The 20,592-nt window shown below is 51.5% G+C and overlaps 2 protein-coding genes across 4 annotated transcripts in view; one reads left to right on the forward strand and one right to left on the reverse strand.

Annotated features, from left to right (window-relative positions):
* Positions 1 to 13,939, reverse strand: part of sde2 (SDE2 telomere maintenance homolog (S. pombe)) — a 21,007-nt gene extending 7,068 nt beyond the window's left edge. For all 3 annotated transcript variants that reach the window (XM_079264448.1, XM_079264447.1, XM_079264449.1), the window contains exons 1-5: positions 13,823 to 13,939; positions 8,849 to 8,951; positions 8,663 to 8,774; positions 8,278 to 8,447; positions 8,077 to 8,197 (exon numbers count right to left, since the gene is read on the reverse strand). In XM_079264448.1, the coding sequence (XP_079120574.1) occupies positions 8,077 to 8,197; positions 8,278 to 8,447; positions 8,663 to 8,774; positions 8,849 to 8,951; positions 13,823 to 13,924 (608 nt within the window). In that variant the 5' untranslated portion in view covers positions 13,925 to 13,939. The remainder of the gene's footprint in view (positions 1 to 8,076; positions 8,198 to 8,277; positions 8,448 to 8,662; positions 8,775 to 8,848; positions 8,952 to 13,822) is intronic.
* Positions 13,940 to 16,413: 2,474 nt separating this feature from the next.
* Positions 16,414 to 18,143, forward strand: mrps28 (mitochondrial ribosomal protein S28). Its single transcript, XM_079264375.1, has one exon. It carries the CDS (start codon positions 16,417 to 16,419, stop codon positions 16,969 to 16,971), a length of 555 nt encoding a protein of 184 aa, XP_079120501.1. The 5' UTR covers positions 16,414 to 16,416; the 3' UTR covers positions 16,972 to 18,143.
* Positions 18,144 to 20,592: the final 2,449 nt, after the last annotated feature.

A 20,592-nucleotide genomic window follows, 5' to 3' on the forward strand; every position in this document is an offset into this window, starting at 1 on the left:
GGAACGGTGGTCCACTGGAACCCACTGGAACGGTGGTCCACTGGAACCCACTGGTCCACTGGAACCCACTGGAACCCACTGGTCCACTGGAACCCACTAGTCCACTGGTACGGTGGTCCACTGGAACCCACTGGTATGGTGGTCCACTGGAACCCACTGGTCCGGTGGAACCCACTGGAACGGTGGTCCGGTGGAACCCACTGGTACGGTGGTCCACTGGAACCCACTGGTACGGTGGTCCACTGGAACCCACTGGTACGGTTGTCCAGTGGTACGGTGGTCCACTGGAACCCACTGGTACGGTGGTCCACTGGGACCCACTGGTATGGTGGTCCACTGGAACCCACTGGTCCGGTGGTGGTCCACTGGTACGGTGGTCCAGTGGTCCACTGGAACCCACTGGTCCACTGGAACCCACTGGTCCACTGGAACCCACTGGTACGGTGGTCCACTGGTACGGTGGTCCACTGGAACCCACTGGTACGGTGGTCCACTGGAACCCACTGGTACGGTGGTCCACTGGTCCACTGGAACTCACTGGTACGGTGGTCCACTGGTACGGTGGTCCACTGGAACCCACTGGTCCACTGGAACCCACTGGTACGGTGGTCCACTGGAACCCACTGGAACCCACTGGGCCACTGGTACGGTGGTCCACTGGAACCTACTGGTACGGTGGTCCACTGGAACCCACTGGTACGGTGGTCCACTGGAACCCACTAGTCCACTGGTACGGTGGTCCACTGGAACCCACTGGTATGGTGGTCCACTGGAACCCACTGGTCCGGTGGAACCCACTGGTACGGTGGTCCACTGGAACCCACTGGAACGGTGGTCCACTGGAACCCACTGGTCCACTGGAACCCACTGGTCCACTGGAACCCACTGGTCCACTGGAACCCACTGGTCCACTGGAACCCACTGGTCCACTGGTACGGTGGTCCACTGGAACCCACTGGTATGGTGGTCCACTGGAACCCACTGGTCCACTGGAACCCACTGGTCCACTGGAACCCACTGGTCCGGGGGTGGTCCACTGGTACGGTGGTCCAGTGGTCCACTGGAACCCACTGGTACGGTGGTCCACTGGAACCCACTGGTCCGGTGGAACCCACTGGTACGGTGGTCCACTGGAACCCACTGGTACGGTGGTCCACTGGAACCCACTGGAACCCACTGGTACGGTGGTCCACTGGAACCCACTGGTACGGTGGTCCACTGGAACCCACTGGTACGGTGGTCCACTGGAACCCACTGGTACGGTGGTCCACTGGAACCCACTGGTACGGTGGTCCACTGGAACCCACTGGAACCCACTGGTACGGTGGTCCACTGGTACGGTGGTCCACTGGAACCCACTGGTACGGTGGTCCACTGGAACCCACTGGTACGGTGGTCCACTGGAACCCACTGGTCCACTGGAACCCACTGGTACGGTGGTCCACTGGAACCCACTGGTACGGTGGTCCACTGGAACCCACTGGAACCCACTGGTCCACTGGAACCCACTGGCCCACTGGTACGGTGGTCCACTGGAACCCACTGGTCCACTGGAACCCACTGGAACGGTGGTCCGGTGGAACCCACTGGTACGGTGGTCCACTGGAACCCACTGGTACGGTGGAACCCACTGGTGCGGTGGTCCACTGGAACCCACTGGTACGGTGGTCCACTGGAACCCACTGGTACGGTGGTCCACTGGAACCCACTGGTACGGTGGTCCAGTGGTACGGTGGTCCACTGGAACCCACTGGTACCCACTGGTACGGTGGTCCACTGGAACCCACTGGTACGGTGGTCCACTGGAACCCACTGGAACCCACTGGTACGGTGGTCCACTGGAACCCACTGGTACGGTGGTCCACTGGAAGCCACTGGTACGGTGGTCCACTGGAACCCACTGGTACGGTGGTCCACTGGAACCCACTGGTACGGTGGTCCACTGGAACCCACTGGTACGGTGGTCCACTGGTGCGGTGGTCCACTGGAACCCACTGGTACGGTGGTCCACTGGAACCCACTGGAACGGTGGTCCGGTGGAACCCACTGGAACGGTGGTCCGGTGGAACCCACTGGGACGGTGGTCCACTGGAACCCACTGGGACGGTGGTCCACTGGAACCCACTGGTACGGTGGTCCACTGGAACCCACTGGAACCCACTGGTCCACTGGAACCCACTGGTACGGTGGTCCACTGGAACCCACTGGTCCACTGGTACGGTGGTCCACTGGAACCCACTGGTCCGGTGGTCCACTGGAACCCACTGGTCCGGTGGAACCCACTGGTACGGTGGTCCACTGGAACCCACTGGTACGGTGGTCCAGTGGTACGGTGGTCCACTGGAACCCACTGGTACGGTGGTCCACTGGAACCCACTGGTCCACTGGAACCCACTGGTCCACTGGAACCCACTGGTACGGTGGTCCACTGGAACCCACTGGTACGGTGGTCCACTGGAACCCGGTGGTCCACTGGAACCCACTGGTACGGTGGTCCACTGGTACGGTGGTCCACTGGAACCCACTGGTCCACTGGAACCCACTGGTACGGTGGTCCACTGGAACCCACTGGTACGGTGGTCCACTGGAACCCACTGGTACGGTGGTCCACTGGTCCACTGGAACTCACTGGTACGGTGGTCCACTGGTACGGTGGTCCACTGGAACCCACTGGTCCACTGGAACCCACTGGTACGGTGGTCCACTGGAACCCACTGGAACCCACTGGGCCACTGGTACGGTGGTCCACTGGAACCCACTGGTACGGTGGTCCACTGGAACCCACTGGTCCACTGGAACCCACTGGTACGGTGGTCCACTGGAACCCACTAGTCCACTGGTACGGTGGTCCACTGGAACCCACTGGTATGGTGGTCCACTGGAACCCACTGGTCCGGTGGAACCCACTGGTACGGTGGTCCACTGGAACCCACTGGAACGGTGGTCCACTGGAACCCACTGGAACGGTGGTCCACTGGAACCCACTGGTCCACTGGAACCCACTGGAACCCACTGGAACCCACTGGAACCCACTGGTCCACTGGAACCCACTAGTCCACTGGAACCCACTAGTCCACTGGTACGGTGGTCCACTGGAACCCACTGGTATGGTGGTCCACTGGAACCCACTGGTCCGGTGGAACCCACTGGAACGGTGGTCCGGTGGAACCCACTGGTACGGTGGTCCACTGGAACCCACTGGTACGGTGGTCCACTGGAACCCACTGGTCCGGTGGAACCCACTGGAACGGTGGTCCGGTGGAACCCACTGGTACGGTGGTCCACTGGAACCCACTGGTACGGTGGTCCACTGGAACCCACTGGTACGGTTGTCCAGTGGTACGGTGGTCCACTGGAACCCACTGGTACGGTGGTCCACTGGAACCCACTGGTACGGTGGTCCACTGGAACCCACTGGTACGGTGGTCCACTGGAACCCACTGGAACCCACTGGTCCACTGGAACCCACTGGCCCACTGGTACGGTGGTCCACTGGAACCCACTGGTCCACTGGAACCCACTGGAACGGTGGTCCGGTGGAACCCACTGGTACGGTGGTCCACTGGAACCCACTGGTACGGTGGTCCAGTGGTACGGTGGTCCACTGGAACCCACTGGTACGGTGGAACCCACTGGTGCGGTGGTCCACTGGAACCCACTGGTGCGGTGGTCCACTGGAACCCACTGGTACGGTGGTCCACTGGAACCCACTGGTACGGTGGTCCACTGGAACCCACTGGTACGGTGGTCCAGTGGTACGGTGGTCCACTGGAACCCACTGGTACCCACTGGTACGGTGGTCCACTGGAACCCACTGGTACGGTGGTCCACTGGAACCCACTGGAACCCACTGGTACGGTGGTCCACTGGAAGCCACTGGTACGGTGGTCCACTGGAAGCCACTGGTACGGTGGTCCACTGGAACCCACTGGTACGGTGGTCCACTGGAACCCACTGGTACGGTGGTCCACTGGAACCCACTGGTACGGTGGTCCACTGGTGCGGTGGTCCACTGGAACCCACTGGTACGGTGGTCCACTGGAACCCACTGGAACGGTGGTCCGGTGGAACCCACTGGAACGGTGGTCCGGTGGAACCCACTGGGACGGTGGTCCACTGGAACCCACTGGGACGGTGGTCCACTGGAACCCACTGGTACGGTGGTCCACTGGAACCCACTGGAACCCACTGGTCCACTGGAACCCACTGGTACGGTGGTCCACTGGAACCCACTGGTCCACTGGTACGGTGGTCCACTGGAACCCACTGGTCCGGTGGTCCACTGGAACCCACTGGTCCGGTGGAACCCACTGGTACGGTGGTCCACTGGAACCCACTGGTACGGTGGTCCAGTGGTACGGTGGTCCACTGGAACCCACTGGTACGGTGGTCCACTGGAACCCACTGGTCCACTGGAACCCACTGGTCCACTGGAACCCACTGGTCCACTGGAACCCACTGGTACGGTGGTCCACTGGAACCCACTGGTACGGTGGTCCACTGGAACCCGGTGGTCCACTGGAACCCACTGGTACGGTGGTCCACTGGTACGGTGGTCCACTGGAACCCACTGGTCCACTGGAACCCACTGGTACGGTGGTCCACTGGAACCCACTGGTACGGTGGTCCACTGGTCCACTGGAACTCACTGGTACGGTGGTCCACTGGTACGGTGGTCCACTGGAACCCACTGGTCCACTGGAACCCACTGGTACGGTGGTCCACTGGAACCCACTGGAACCCACTGGGCCACTGGTACGGTGGTCCACTAGAACCCACTGGTACGGTGGTCCACTGGAACCCACTGGTCCACTGGAACCCACTGGTACGGTGGTCCACTGGAACCCACTAGTCCACTGGTACGGTGGTCCACTGGAACCCACTGGTATGGTGGTCCACTGGAACCCACTGGTATGGTGGTCCACTGGAACCCACTGGTCCGGTGGAACCCACTGGTACGGTGGTCCACTGGAACCCACTGGAACGGTGGTCCACTGGAACCCACTGGAACGGTGGTCCACTGGAACCCACTGGTCCACTGGAACCCACTGGAACCCACTGGAACCCACTGGTCCACTGGAACCCACTAGTCCACTGGAACCCACTAGTCCACTGGTACGGTGGTCCACTGGAACCCACTGGTATGGTGGTCCACTGGAACCCACTGGTCCGGTGGAACCCACTGGAACGGTGGTCCGGTGGAACCCACTGGTACGGTGGTCCACTGGAACCCACTGGTACGGTGGTCCACTGGAACCCACTGGTCCGGTGGAACCCACTGGAACGGTGGTCCGGTGGAACCCACTGGTACGGTGGTCCACTGGAACCCACTGGTACGGTGGTCCACTGGAACCCACTGGTACGGTTGTCCAGTGGTACGGTGGTCCACTGGAACCCACTGGTACGGTGGTCCACTGGAACCCACTGGTACGGTGGTCCACTGGAACCCACTGGTCCACTGGAACCCACTGGTACGGTGGTCCACTGGAACCCACTGGAACCCACTGGTCCACTGGAACCCACTGGCCCACTGGTACGGTGGTCCACTGGAACCCACTGGTCCACTGGAACCCACTGGAACGGTGGTCCGGTGGAACCCACTGGTACGGTGGTCCACTGGAACCCACTGGTACGGTGGTCCAGTGGTACGGTGGTCCACTGGAACCCACTGGTGCGGTGGTCCACTGGAACCCACTGGTGCGGTGGTCCAGTGGTACGGTGGTCCACTGGAACCCACTGGTACGGTGGAACCCACTGGTGCGGTGGTCCACTGGAACCCACTGGTACGGTGGTCCACTGGAACCCACTGGTACGGTGGTCCACTGGAACCCACTGGTACGGTGGACCAGTGGTACGGTGGTCCACTGGAACCCACTGGTACCCACTGGTACGGTGGTCCACTGGAACCCACTGGAACCCACTGGAACCCACTGGTACGGTGGTCCACTGGAACCCACTGGTGCGGTGGTCCACTGGAACCCACTGGTACAGTGGTCCACTGGAAGCCACTGGTACGGTGGTCCACTGGAACCCACTGGTACGGTGGTCCACTGGTGCGGTGGTCCACTGGAACCCACTGGTACGGTGGTCCACTGGTACGGTGGTCCACTGGTACGGTGGTCCACTGGAACACACTGGTACGGTGGTCCACTGGTACGGTGGTCCACTGGTACGGTGGTCCACTGGAACCCACTGGTACGGTGGTCCACTGGAACCCACTGGAACCCACTGGTACGGTGGTCCACTGGTACGGTGGTCCACTGGAACCCACTGGAACCCACTGACACGGTGGTCCACTGGAACCCACTGGAACCCACTGACACGGTGGTCCACTGGAACCCACTGGTACGGTGGTCCACTGGAACCCACTGGTACGGTGGTCCACTGGAACCCACTGGAACCCACTGGTACCCACTGGAACCCACTGGTACGGTGGTCCACTGGAACCCACTGGTACGGTGGTCCACTGGAACCCACTGGAACCCACTGGTACGGTGGTCCACTGGTGCGGTGGTCCACTGGTGCGGTGGTCCACTGGAACCCACTGGTACAGTGGTCCACTGGAACCCACTGGTACGGTGGTCCACTGGTACGGTGGTCCACTGGAACCCACTGGTATGGTGGTCCACTGGAACCCACTGGTACGGTGGTCCACTGGTACAGTGGTCTGGTGGAATCGGTTCCACAAACAGTGACCGACCTGGTTCTACAGGTGTCTCGAGTGTCCTGAGAGAAAAGTAGTACCCTCCATATTACCCACAATGCATCTGGAAAAGCCTGGCTGGTCGCCGGACCATGATGCATTGCAGCAACAGGTCATAAAAACAACTTTCATCATTTTCCTTGTAAATTTGCAACAAAATGAAAGAAAAAAAACATTTTCATGGGGTCTGGATATGGAACGGTGGTTGCCGTGGTGACAGCCGATGCTCTGACGAGCAGAAAACCCTGTCTGGGGGTTGGGGACGAGGTGCTGCGGGGGGCCCCTCTGTCCTGGGCGATGCCTGGGCCGCATGGGGGAGCCGGCAGGGTCTCTGGTTGGCTGCATGGGGGGGGGGGGGGGGGGGGTGTTGGGGATGGTAGGGCTTGGGAGGGAGGGGGATGGGGAGGGTGCTGGTGAGGGGGGGGTAGGAAGCAGCGGGAGGGCTGTGGGGAGGGGTTGTTGGGGGGAGGGTCTACGGACGTGTCCTTGTCCTTGGGGATCCCGCCCCTGGTACCGTGGTGGCGCCGGCCCGCGATGGTTTTGCTCTGGGCTCGGGGGACGGAGGCTCTCTCTGCTTTGCCTGCCCGGGCTCTGTGCGCGGTGGGCTTGCCGGGCCCTGGGGGCCTTGGCTTCCTCCCCTACGCCTCGGGTCGTGGTCGTGCTCCCCTACAAGCACTCAGCTGATCTTTGATTGCATGATCACAGGTTGAACACTCACACGTGCACGCCCACATGCGCTCATCTTCCCATCTGCTTCCTACTAAATGTTGCTGATGACTCTCTGTAGGTATGTTTAATAACGGTTGGTATTGTAATTGTTATTTTATTCATTCATTTACTTATTTTACTTTTATTTTTCATTTTTTTGTCTGTTTTTGAATATTGTCACTATCCTACTGATGTCTTGTTGTATTTTTTCAGTACTTTATATTGTTTTGCAAATACTGTAACTTTAGCAGCTTAGACACGCCTTTCTTTTCTCTCTCTCTTTTTCCTCCTTTCATTTCCTCTTTTATTTCCTCTTCCCCTGCCAGGTCCAGCTCGGCCGTATCAAGACTGACGATGATTGCAAAATGATAAAAGGAAAATAAATAAATAAATAAATAAAATAATTATCATAATAATAAAAATATTCAGATTATCAAGGGCAGCTATTTACATGAGATGTCTCCCTTGACAGAGCAAATCTGTCTGGCAAAAATACGGCACGCAGATTGTTGTTCTGTCTGCTGAAATGCTGGACAGGACAGGTTAAAAGAAAAAAGGAAAAAAAACCCTGTCTGGTTCTGGTTCTGGTTCTGGCAGCCCGTGAGGAAACGGCGGTTCGTTTGGACTTTACATCACAATAAACAGAGTTGATGGACGACACTGACCAGAACCCCGCCGTCATCTTCATACTCTTCTTCCTCGGCTCCTCGCTCGGATCACTCGCCGCTCTCCTCACTGCCGGAACATCGTGGACTTGAACCTGTGAGCTGGAGGACGCCTGCAGACCTGAGACACACACAGACCTCAGTGATAAACCTGCCGCTGATTTTCCCCGACGGAGGACCCGGTCTGCCCGGTCCACCTACCTTTCAGCACTGAGTCCTCCAGCCTCTCGCTCAGGTCGTGGCACTGCTGCTGGTATTCCGGGTCGGTGAACTGGTGTTTGGGTTCGGCCCGTTTCCTCTGCAGACGCTCCTGGCGCCGCTGCTCCTTCTCCGCCTCGCGCTCCGCCTGCTTCTTCAGCCACTCTGCCATCCTGCACCACAGAAGAAGAAGCAGGAGGAGGAGTCAGACCCGGTTCAGACGGTACAGAAACGGACCTCTAGTCCAAACTGGATCAGAACCAGTTCTGGGTCTGGTCCAACAGAACCACACCTCTCGGCCTTCTGAACATTTAATCACATAAAACAGGAAGCGGTTCTGGCTGACCCGACCCAGCAGTCAGCTGATCAGAAGTGGGCGGAGTCTTACTCTTTCTCGTGGTTGACGTCTCGCAGCCGCCGACCGCTCAGATCTCTGCAGGCTTCGCGATTGGTCGTCTTCTCAATCTGCGCGCCCAGAGCTCGCAGCATCGACCCGAATCCTGAAACGATGACAAGTTCTGACCCGGTTCTGATCCAAACCACATCTGAACCCAACCAGACGCCCAGAACCGACCTCCCTTCCCGCCGCGGAGGCGGGGCTCCAGGTGGTAGATGGACCCATGCTGCAGAGGGTCGTCCAGGTGGGACAGGTGACCGCCGCTGGTGACATAGAAGTCCTGCGCGCGCACACACACACACACACACACACACACACACACACACACACACACAGCTGATGAGCGGAAAACCTCTGAACCTGGTTACTTCCTGGACACTTGCGTCAGCTGACCCAGTGACTCATCCAGGTGTTCTACGCCTACGCAGGTAGATGGGAAGGGGCGTGGCTAACAGTAAAGGACCAATCAGAACCATTCTTGTGTGTAGACGGTGTTAGATCTAAATAACCTAGATCAGAGTCACATCCAGACGTTCACATGCAGTATCCTGGTGAGGAGAAGTGTCCAGATCACATGAAAACAGGGGAGCCTCAGGGATCGTTGCTCGGCCCTCTTCTCTTTCCACCATACACCTCCTCACTCGGTGCAGTTAGAAGCTCTCATGGCTTCTCCTACCACTACTATGCAGATGACACTCAGCTTTTCCTTCCTTCCCACCAGACGACACAACGTTTCACTGAGAATATCAGCTTGTCTTGCTGATATCTCTGCATGGATGAAGGATCGCCATCTTCAGCTCCATCTGTCCAAGACAGCTCATTGTCTGTCCAGCCGATCCTTCCTTACCTCCACAGATACGTGTGAAGCTCCACTCTATCACACTTGTTCCTACGTGTGCTGCCTGGAATCTAGGTGTCATGGTGGATGACCAGTTGACCTTTAAGGTCCATGTTGCCTCGGTTGCCCGTACCTGCCGACATGCTCTCTACAACATCAAGAGAATCAGTCGTACCTGACAGAACACACGACCCAGCTTCTGGTTCAGGTTCTGGTCATCTCACACATCGATTACTGCAGTTCCCTACTGGCAGGTCTGCCTGCATGCTGGTTAAACCTCTGCAGATGATCCAGAACCAGCACATGTCTGGTCTACAACCAACCCAAACGGGTTCATGTCACTCTGCTGCTAATCGCTCTTCAATGGCTTCCAGTTGCAGCACGCATCAAATTCAAAGCTTTGCTTCTGGTTTACAAAACAATAAGTCAAACGGCTCCCGTCTACCTTCACTCCTTCATCCAGACCTACACTCCCTCTCCACAGCTACGTTCCACCAGTGAAAGACGCCTCGTGTTACCACCACAACGTGGGACTAAATCACCAGCCAGACTCTTTTCCTCTGTTGTTCCACGATGGTGGAATGATCTCCCAAACTCTGTCTGCTCTGCAGAGTCCCTGTCTACTTTTAAGACCCAGCTGAAGACTCAGCTCTTCAAGGAGAACTTCAACACTTAGTTTAGCTGTATTTGTTGGAAAGTTGGAGAACTTAGCTCAGTTCTTTGCAACAAACTTTATGATATTAATTCTTTGTATTGTAACATAAAGAATATTTTGGGGTGGGAAGAAAATAAAAAAAAAAGCTGAAGCTTCATGGAAGGACCTGCGTCCAACTGGACAGTCCACCAGCACCTTCCTACGACGTCCTCTACTGTTTGATTTCCTGCTTGTGTTGTTCTCACTCATATGTAAGTTGCTTTAGATAAAAGCGTCTAAATGACTGTAGAATATAATAGATGGATGAGAAATAAATTCCATTCTAGATTGCGCTGTCTGATGGCAGCAGATTGTAGTAGCTCTGACTTGATATCTTGGGTTTTTTTTGTTTTTTTTTTTAAGTACAAACTCTTCTCACATAGATATTACCTCAAATGAGGTTTTTTTTTTCCTGAGGATTTCATGCCGGTTCAGAGGGTGTGTTGCAAGGGAGATTTTTCTGCATATTTTTGCTCTTCCAAGACTTGTTATGATGAGTCTCCATGGCAACGAAAGACTTGTTTACAATCGGGATCAACTGATTAACCTCTCCCAAATCAGGATTATCAGCGAAACAACACATCAAATCCCGATGGAGTTGAAAAGAAAGAGAAGAGGATGCAGAGCGGGAGTCAGACAGAGGAGAAAGTGATGGAGATTTAAACCATTTCTCCCGACCGTCGTCATGGGTAATATGAGATTGCTAGCTAACAAAACGGACGAGCTGGAGACGCTAACAAGGTCTCAGAAAGAAAACAGAGAGTGCATTATTATGTGCTTCACCGAGACATGGCTGCATGAACACATCCCTGACTGTAATGTGTCTGTACCGGGCTTTAAAACGGTCCGTGCAGACCGCAGTAGACAACACAGCGGAAAGCTAAAGGGTGGTGGAATTGCAGTGCTGGTTAACCAGCGTTGGTGTCATCCTGGACATGTTACTGTCAAGGAGAAGATATGCACAAGGGACATGGAACTGTTAGCTGTGAGCTTCCGTCCATATTATTTACCCAGAGAGTTTACCTGTGTTATTCTGGTAGCGGTTTATATAATACCTGGTACCGCACCAGACACAGCCTGTGACGTCATCAGCTCCGTCGTTGCTCGGCTACAAACACAGCATCCAAACTCATTCATGGCGATCTCCGGAGACTTCAACAACGTCTCCCTCTCTGCAACTCTACCAACATTCCAGCAGTTTGTCAGCTGCTCCACCAGAGAAAATAAGATGTTGGACTTATTTTATGCAAATATGAATAATGTATACAGTTGTTCTGCCCTGCCTCCTTTAGGAAGATCTGACCATAATCTGGTTCTTCTCACCTCCACCTACAAGCCCATCGTTCAGCAGCAACCAGTCATCACAAAGACTATCAATATCTGGTCTGCTGAAGCTGAAGATGCTCTTAGAGGAGGCTTTGAGGCTACAGACTGGAACGTCCTCTGTGAACCTCATGGAGACGATATCAACGCCATGACTGAGTGTGTGACAGATTACATAAACTTCTGTGTGGACAGCATCGTCCCAACAAGAACAGTGAGGTGCTTCTCCAATAACAAACCCTGGATCACCAGTGAGCTGAAAAAGCTGCTGAACATCAAAAAGAAAGCCTTCAGGGATGGAGACAGGGAGTTATTGAGGGCAACACAAAAACAACTTAAAACACAAACTAAGAAGTGCAAGGAGGACTACAGGAAGAAGTTAGAAAGTCAGCTCCAGCAGAATAACCTGAGGGATGTGTGGTCTGGAATGAAGAAGATCACCGGCTTCAAGTTAAAGGGGGACCAGCCTGATGGAGGTCTGGACAGAGCTAATGAGCTGAACATATTCTTCACCAGGTTCAGTTCACCCCCTACCTCCAGCCCAACAGACCACACACCCTCCATAAGCCCACTGCTTTCCTGTCACGCCTCCAATCTGTCACCCTGCAGCTCAGTCATGGACCAGAACACAGCTTCATCTCCCTCCACATCAGGACATCCTGAGACCTCCACCTTGTTTGTCTCCTGCAATCAGGTTAAGAAGCAACTTGAGAAACTGAACCAGAACAAGGCTGCAGGTCCAGATGGTGTCAGTCCCAGAGTTCTCAAGACCTGCTCAGAACAACTCTGTCCAATTCTCCAGCACCTTTTCAACACCAGTCTGAGACAAAATAGAGTCCCAGTGCTGTGGAAAACCTCCTGCCTTGTTCCATTGCCTAAAAAAACACAACCAGCTGAACCAAGTGACTACAGACCAGTTGCCCTGACATCTCACATCATGAAAGTCCTGGAGAGACTCTTACTGGCTCACCTCAACAAGCAAGTAAACACCTTTCAGGACCCATTCCAGTTTGCATATCGTAATGGACTTGGGGTTGAAGATGCCATCATATACCTGCTCCAGAGAGCACACTCTCATCTGGACCATTCAGGCAGCACTCTGAGGGTCATGTTCTTTCATTTCTCAGTGCTTTTAATACCATTCAGCCTGCTTTGTTATGTGAGAAGCTCCATAAATTCCAGGTGGATACCTCCACAACCACCTGGATCTATGACTACCTCACAAACAGACCCCAGTTTGTGAGACTGAAAGGTTGTGTGTCTGAGATGGAGGTCAGCAGCACTGGTGCACCACAAGGAACTGTACTCTGGCCATTCCTCTTCACTCTGTACACCTCAGACTTCCAGTACAACTCTGAGTCCTGTCATCTGCAGAAATACTCTGATGACTCTGCAGTTGTGGGGTGTATCAGGGATGGACAAGAAGCAGAGTACACAGAACTGGTCAGTCAGTTTGTTAAATGGTGCGGTGACAATCATCTCATATTAAATAGCAGCAAAACAAAAGAGATGATTGTTGACTTCAGGAGGAAGAAGAATAAACAAAGCACTGTTTCCATCCTGGGAGAGGAGGTGGAGGTGGTGGAGGAATACAAGTATCTTGGAGTTCAGCTGGACAACAAACTGGACTGGAAATGCAACACTGACTACATCTACAAGAAAGGTCAGAGCAGACTGTACTTCTTAAGGAAGCTGAGATGGTTTAACGTCTGCACCAAGATGTTGCATATCTTCTAGAAGTCTGTTGTGGAGAGTGCAGTCAGCTTTGCAGCATCTGCTGGGGTAGTAGCATCAGAACCAGAGACTTGAAGAGAATCAACAAACTGATCCAGAAAGCTGCTTCTGTGCTTGGAGTAACTCTGGAGCCGCTGGAGCTGATTGTCCAAAGAAGAATGCTGCACAAGCTGATGAAGATGATGGAGGATTCTTCACACCCTCTCCACAACACAGTGAGGAAACAACAAAGTGTGTTCAGTGAGAGGCTTCTTCAGGTCCCATGTAAGACTGAAAGATACAGAAGATCATTCCTGCCAGCAGCCATCAGCCTCCGGAACAAGACCTCCTCAAATTAATTATTATATACTACAATATTTCCCTTTGGGGATTAATAAAGTATTTTTCACTCATTCATTTCATTCAAAACAGGAATTATTCTACTTTCATCTGTTCTACATTTATCTACAGAACCCTGTTAGCTTCGTTAGCTGCGATGCTAACATTAATTCTGGAGCTGATTTAAACTCTTCCTTTCGCGGGTTGATCTTCGTTTCCGGTTCGTAACCATGGGAACACCTACCTGCTGCGCACCGAACCGGTCCAGAACGTCTCTGACAGCGGACCCAGGTTGAAACACGCAGGTAAAACACCTGAAACTCGGAGCAACAACAGAAATCTCCATGTTGGCTTCGTCGGACATGCCTCTCACTGCGCAGGCGCGGTTTATTAGCGTGGGCCGTGACGTAATCCGGCACGTTCTCGCGGAGCCCCCATAGACATAATATACATAGACACTGCACAACGTCACGCTCATAAACATCACATATACACAGACGCCTCATTGTACGCTGGAGAGTGACCCAGCGTCGCCACCATATTGGATGTGTCGCTGCCATATTGGATGGGTCTCCACCATTTTGGGTGTGTCTCCACCATATTGGATGGGTCTCCACCATATTGGATGGGTCGCCGCCATATTGGATGGGTCTCAACCATTTTGGGTGTGTCTCCACCATATGGATGGGTCTCCACCATATTGGATGGGTCTCCACCATTTTGGGTGTGTCTCCACCATATTGGATGGGTCTCCACCATATTGGATGGGTCTCCACCATATTGGATGGGTCGCCGCCATATTGGATGGGTCTCAACCATTTTGGGTGTGTCTCCACCATATTGGATGGGACTCCACCATATTGGATGTGTCTCCACCATATTGGGTGGGTCTCCACCATATTGGATGAGTCGCCGCCATATTGGATGGGTCTCCACCATTTTGGGTGTGTCTCCACCATATTGGATGGGTCTCCACCATATTGGATGGGTCTCCACCATTTTGGGCGTGTCTCCACCATATTGGATGGGTCTCCACCATATTGGATGAGTCGCCGCCATATTGGATGGGTCTCAACCATTTTGGGTGTGTCTCCACCATATTGGATGGGTCTCCACCATATTGGATGTGTCTCCACCATATTGGATGGGTCTCCACCATATTGGATGAGTCGCCGCCATATTGGATGGGTCTCCACCATTTTGGGTGTGTCTCCACCATATTGGATGGGTCTCCACCATATTGGATGGGTCTCCACCATTTTGGGCGTGTCTCCACCATATTGGATGGGTCTCCACCATATTGGATGAGTCGCCGCCATATTGGATGGGTCTCAACCATTTTGGGTGTGTCTCCACCATATTGGATGGGTCTCCACCATATTGGATGTGTCTCCACCATATTGGATGTGTCTCCGCCATATTGGATGGGTCTCCACCATATTGGATGTGTCTCCACCATATTGGATGTGTCTCCACCATTTTGGGTGTGTCTCCACCATACTGGATGGGTCTCCACCATATTGGATGTGTCTCCACCATATTGGATGTGTCTCCACCATTTTGGATGTGTCTCCACCATATTGGATGTGTCTCCGCCATATTGGATGGGTCTCTGCTTTCGACCCTTGCTGCAGAGTCAACGTAGTTTCCCCACATAACTGTTTTCTGTGGAACAACGCGTATATATTACACACAAACAAAACACTTTTCTACATAACTGGTTTATGAATAATGTTAACACAGGGAATAGTATACTAAATGCAAAATGATAAATTTTACTCCTTTGAGATGTTTATGGAAAAACATTATATTGATGTTTTACTAAGAGAGTTTTACATGGTAGCATAATTACCTCCACCAAGGAGGTTATGTTTTTACCGCTTTATCCGTTTGTCTGTTTGTGTTCAAGACTTAAAAAGTTCTGGATGGATTTTCATGAAATTTTCAGGACTTGTTGGAAACATGAAAAGGAATGACTGGTTTCATTTTAGTGGTGATCCGGGTCAGCGTTTGGATCCAAGAACTTTTTAAAGGCCTTAGTGGAGGTTTGCGCTCTCCAAAGGTATTCTAGTCTATAACTGAGTTGCCAGAAATGGTTGTAGAGCTGGATGTTCCAGACAGAGAAGCATCTACCTGGATGTTCTGTACCAAAGAAACAATACAAGCAGGAATAGACTCTGCTACCATGTAAAACTCTCTTTGTGAAGCATCAATGTTATATTTTTCCATAAACACCTCATAGGAGTAAAATTTATCATTTAGTAGATTATTCACTGTGTTAACATTATTTATCAACCAGTTATGTAGAAAAGTGTCTTCCTGAATAAGTGCAGTTGTACATGTTGATCTGTCTTTCCTGTCCTCTCCACCCCAACCAGTCGAGGCAGATGGCTGCCCTCCCTGAGCCGGGTTCTGCCGGAGGTTTTCTTCCTGTTAAAGGGGAGTTTTTTTCCTTCCCACTGTCGCCTCGTGCAGCTCAGGATGGGGGATTGGATCCAAGTCATGATTTGGGATATGTATGAACTGGCTTGAAATGATGTGTATGTAAAGTGTCCTGAGACAACATTGTTGTGAAGTGGCGCTATACAAATAACGTTGAATTGAACTGAATCTTCTCTGAACTGGTCTGTCACCGTAGAGTTCGATAACCAGCTTGTATTCCAGCTTGTCCTGCACCATCTTGGAGGGTGGAGCACCATGTGGGTGGAGCTCGAGGTGGAAGGGGTTTTATCCAGAGGTGGAAATGGGTTTTATCCAGAGGTGGAAAAACCAGCTGCAGTTCCGGCCCCCGCCACCGGATGTCGCTTTACTTCTCCACCGCACTACTTCCGGGACGACATGGCGGCGTGGTGCAAGGTGGTGGCAGCGGTCCGCAGGGTTAGGGTCCGCAGGGAGGTCCGCTTCTCTCCCAGCAGGATCTCCTTCAGCTCGGACTCCAGCAGCGAGTCGCCGCCCGCGGACAAACCCAGATCCGGCTTCGCGACCGCCTTCGAGCAGCAGGCGGAGCTCCGGAGGGAGTCTGAGAGCTCCTCTGGCCGCCTGAGAGGCGCCTCCTCCGGACAGGAGGAGAGCTTCTCCTCGCTGCTCCGCCGCTCCCCGCTGGTCCACATGGGGCCGGCCGCAGACAAGACGGTGGTCGGGAGGGTCTTCCACGTGGTCCAGGACGACCTGTACGTGGACTTCGGCGGGAAGTTCCACTGCGTGGTTCGGCGTCCCGCGGCGAGAGGAGAGAAGCTGCAGCGGGGGAGCAGAGTCCGTCTGCGGCTGCAGGACCTGGAGCTCACCGCCCGCTTCCTGGGGGCCGGTACGGACACCACGCTGCTGGAGGCCCGGGCCGTGCTGCTGGGCCCGCTGGAGGCCCGGGACGCACGGGACACAGGCACCCGGGACTGAAGCTGAGAGTCCGAGCCATGCCGGACCGAACCGGGCCATGCCGGACCGGAGGAGTCTTCTGACAACCTTCCACTGAACTTTACAGGATTTAAAAAAAAAAAGCTTCGTTTTTGTCTGTAACAACATTAAAAATCCCTTAATTTGTATAAAAGTTTCTGTTAAACTTTTATTTCTAACCTTTATTTAACCAAACAGACAAACTACGCAATCCATTGTCTGACAAGCTGGTGTTTACAGAGTGATCCGGAGTCAGGATAGAAAACCAGACAAAACTAAATAACAGATAATGATATAATAATGGGGAAAAAATGACCAGGGGGTGTTTAACACAACATAGAGATTCCTTTCTTAAAAATAAAACAATGGAGATTCTCTCAAGCGTTCCAAGCAGTTTTAGGAGCTTTTTTGTTCAAAGAATGTTTGGAGCAATTAATTTTTTAATTAAACATTTAAATAGACAAAATTTTACAATCTATATGTAGTTTCTCTCCTATATGTGTAGTCACTTCAAAATAAATAAATCAGGAGTTATTTGTAATTTTCTGTACTTTAAAGTGTTAAAATATGTTGTGCGACTGTCCAACCATGTCTGATGCTATGAAAACTTTAAGATTTAGCTCAACTTGAAAATGTCATGTGGTACGACCACTGCAGATAGTTTTCCATCATAGATATATGTCCTGAATTGGCAGCTTTTGTGCTAATGATATTCAATAGATGATTGATAAACTTTAAGTACTTAATTTTTAGTATTATTTGAATTTTGTAAGCTCCAGAAGCAGAACCGCCTGTAACTTTGCCTGTAATTATTTGTCTGTTTAATTAGATGTTTAATGATCCAAGGTGTTCAGGTCATGTGGTGCGACCAATATGAAAAATAAAGATATTAAATACAAACTAAAATATTTCATCTTCTGAGCTAAAACATTAATATTTGATCCAAGATGCTGAAGTTAAAAGTATTTTAAAACATTTTTATCAGCATCATGCAGTTTACAGAAAAGAGTTGACGTCAGCTACATTTAATTTCATGACTGTGACGTTATAGAGCTAAAATATGAAACCATTGCTGACAGAAACTCAAATGAAATATAAAGACTTTCATTCTCAGCACTTGACATGACTGAAATGGGAAAAAAAAACTATGAAGTTGGTGAGAAAAATATTAATTTAGAAGAAAATGGTCGCAGCAGATGACATTTTTTAAGGCAAACCATCTGGATGGAAAAACACTGAAACTCCTTCATTTCTAAGGGCAACATGGATTTTTGTACACAACATCCTTGATGTATTGAAACATTTGTAAAAAATTTTTTTGGTATTTTAAAATTGACATGTTGAAAAATTTGATATGTCATTGACAAAGATTAAATCAGGGTTTTGGTCAGCAAGTTTATGAAGTGCTTTCTGGGTAGCAGTCACAAAAACTGTCTGCAATCTACAGTTTATAAATTCTGCAGGGGAATTCTGTGAAAGGAAACTTTTCATTTTATTTGTAATTAAAACTGGTTTGGTAAAAGCCAGACAATTTTCCACGGTAGATTATTCCAAGAAGGAAGATGCGGTAATGTTGGGAAGATAAGACCCTTCTTTCCAACTATTGGAGGGAGGAGAAACATTGTGCCAGTGGAGACATGATGGCTGGAAGGGAATTAGTGCTTATGTCACACAGTCTGAAAGCTCTTTAAAATACCAGTAAAGAAGGAGTTCCACTGGTAAAAAATGAGAACGCTGGCCAGGCAGAGTTTCCAATAAAACGCTTTCTCCTTCTAAAAAAATAAAAATAAAAACAATGGCTCAGTAAAAAAAAAAAAAAGTCCTCCAGCCAGGTGATCCAGGTGGAGCCGAGGGATGAGGTCTGGGGGGGGGGGGGGGGCAGTGTGCCTCAGATAACAGCTTTTAAGTGGAAAAGGAGAGAAGTTTGGCCCTTGTTGTTGTTTTACTCAGCTGTTCGCAGGCGTTGCCTTGACCCATGCTTGTCCGGGGTCGGCCTGTAGTCTTTAGGACGGTCTCTTATACCAGCGCTGCAGCTCTGTCTCCTTCTGAGTCTCTCTTCGCTGTGTTCCCCCTTCCTTCTGTCCATCCAGTCCTTTTCAGGAGTCTTTATCCAATGAGAACTCGGGGGGGGGGGGGGGGGGGGGGGGGGGGGGGGGTGTTCTAACTGGGGTCAGGTGTCCTGTATCACCACCAGGTTTTAGCAATCACACAATTAAACACACACCTGAGCCTAAAACCAATGAACATGAAACCCACAGCAGTATTAAAAAGTTAAAAGCCTGCAAGTTCTCAGGAGTTGTAGAAAACCATGGATGATAAAGGGTAAAAAGTCCCACTTTGACAGTTTCAGCTTGGGCAGCAGAGGGGATCCCACCACATAGCTTAGCATGGTGAAACAGGCCAGGAAATCTTTGTAGGAGAGGAGCTGGCCTTTCTCATCAAATACGATCCCATCGTTAAACCAGAAAGACACTTTTATGTTTGGAGAAAACATCGCTGTTATTCCTAACGGGAGATTTATGGGGACTGTAATTGTGCTTATAGATGAGGCTCCATGCTAAAAATGGCTTGTTTGGGAAAAGCAGATCATTTTACAGGGATTTTTTCAATATTGAAGTTACAAACCAGAAAAAAATGACCACCTAATTTAGATAAAAGTAGAGAGGGATGGCGTTCCAACTTGATGAAGGATTTAATAATTAATTGTTTTACCCAATTTATCTTAAAGGTATTGTTCAAGGTCCCAAAGTCTAGAAATTTAAGCCCCATTTTCATAAGAATTCATTAAAATATATTTTTTTAAGTGGTGAGTCCTATTTGTCCAGATAAAATGAAGGAGGATTTTATCAATCTCTTTGAGCAGTTTACTGTCTAGATGAAGGGCTAGGGCTGCATAAGTTCATCTGGAAATGCCTTCTGCTTTTGTAATTAGTACCCGACTCCTTAAACTGGAACTATTCTGTGCATTTCAGGCTAATTTATTTTTATTTCTGAGCCCAGAAGGGCTGGGATTGATGGAGTTATTGTCACAAATGGCTTTATTTACTTCAGACCGACCCTCTCCGTAGGCTGTCAGATCAGCCTGCGGGCAAAACGAGTGGACTGAGACTCTTCCGCATTAAGCCCCGCCTCCCGCCACTGCACTACATCGGGAGCGCGCACCGCACCTGCTTTCACCGTCATTGTAACGTCTCATAAACAGAAGGATTAGGCTCATATGAACTCAATAAGAAAACAAACTACAATGTCAACACATAGCATCCAGCCCTACATGTTGGAACCTGAATCAGAGCCTGAAAACGAAGTGGAAAACAGCAACCCACAGCAACGAATGCAGCAGGATGTCTCTCTTTGGTAAACTCACCAGCCATCGTTGGAAATAACTTTATCCCACGTTTTCCACCCGCCTGATGTATTTGTACATGCCCTTGTTAACCAGTAGAAGGTAACCAATCACCCAACCTTATCCCCCGGGACGTCACAAGGATTTCCATGTAGAAAAAACTCTCTAAAACCACGCGTTTTTCGTCGCCATGGAAACCGAATGGAGAGCGAGCTGGAACTCAAACTCAAACTCAAACATGCGTTTAGGTGATAAAAAACAGTGTTGTTCACATGTCTGAT

This window comes from Telmatherina bonti (assembly GCF_933228915.1).
Source record: "Telmatherina bonti genome assembly, chromosome: 3".
Taxonomy (NCBI): Eukaryota; Metazoa; Chordata; class Actinopteri; order Atheriniformes; family Telmatherinidae; genus Telmatherina; species Telmatherina bonti.

Coding starts and splice junctions, on each gene's coding strand:
- mrps28 (XM_079264375.1), top strand. CDS start 16,417: ATGGCGGCGTGGTGCAAGGTGGTGGCAGCGGTCCGCAGGGTTAGGGTC.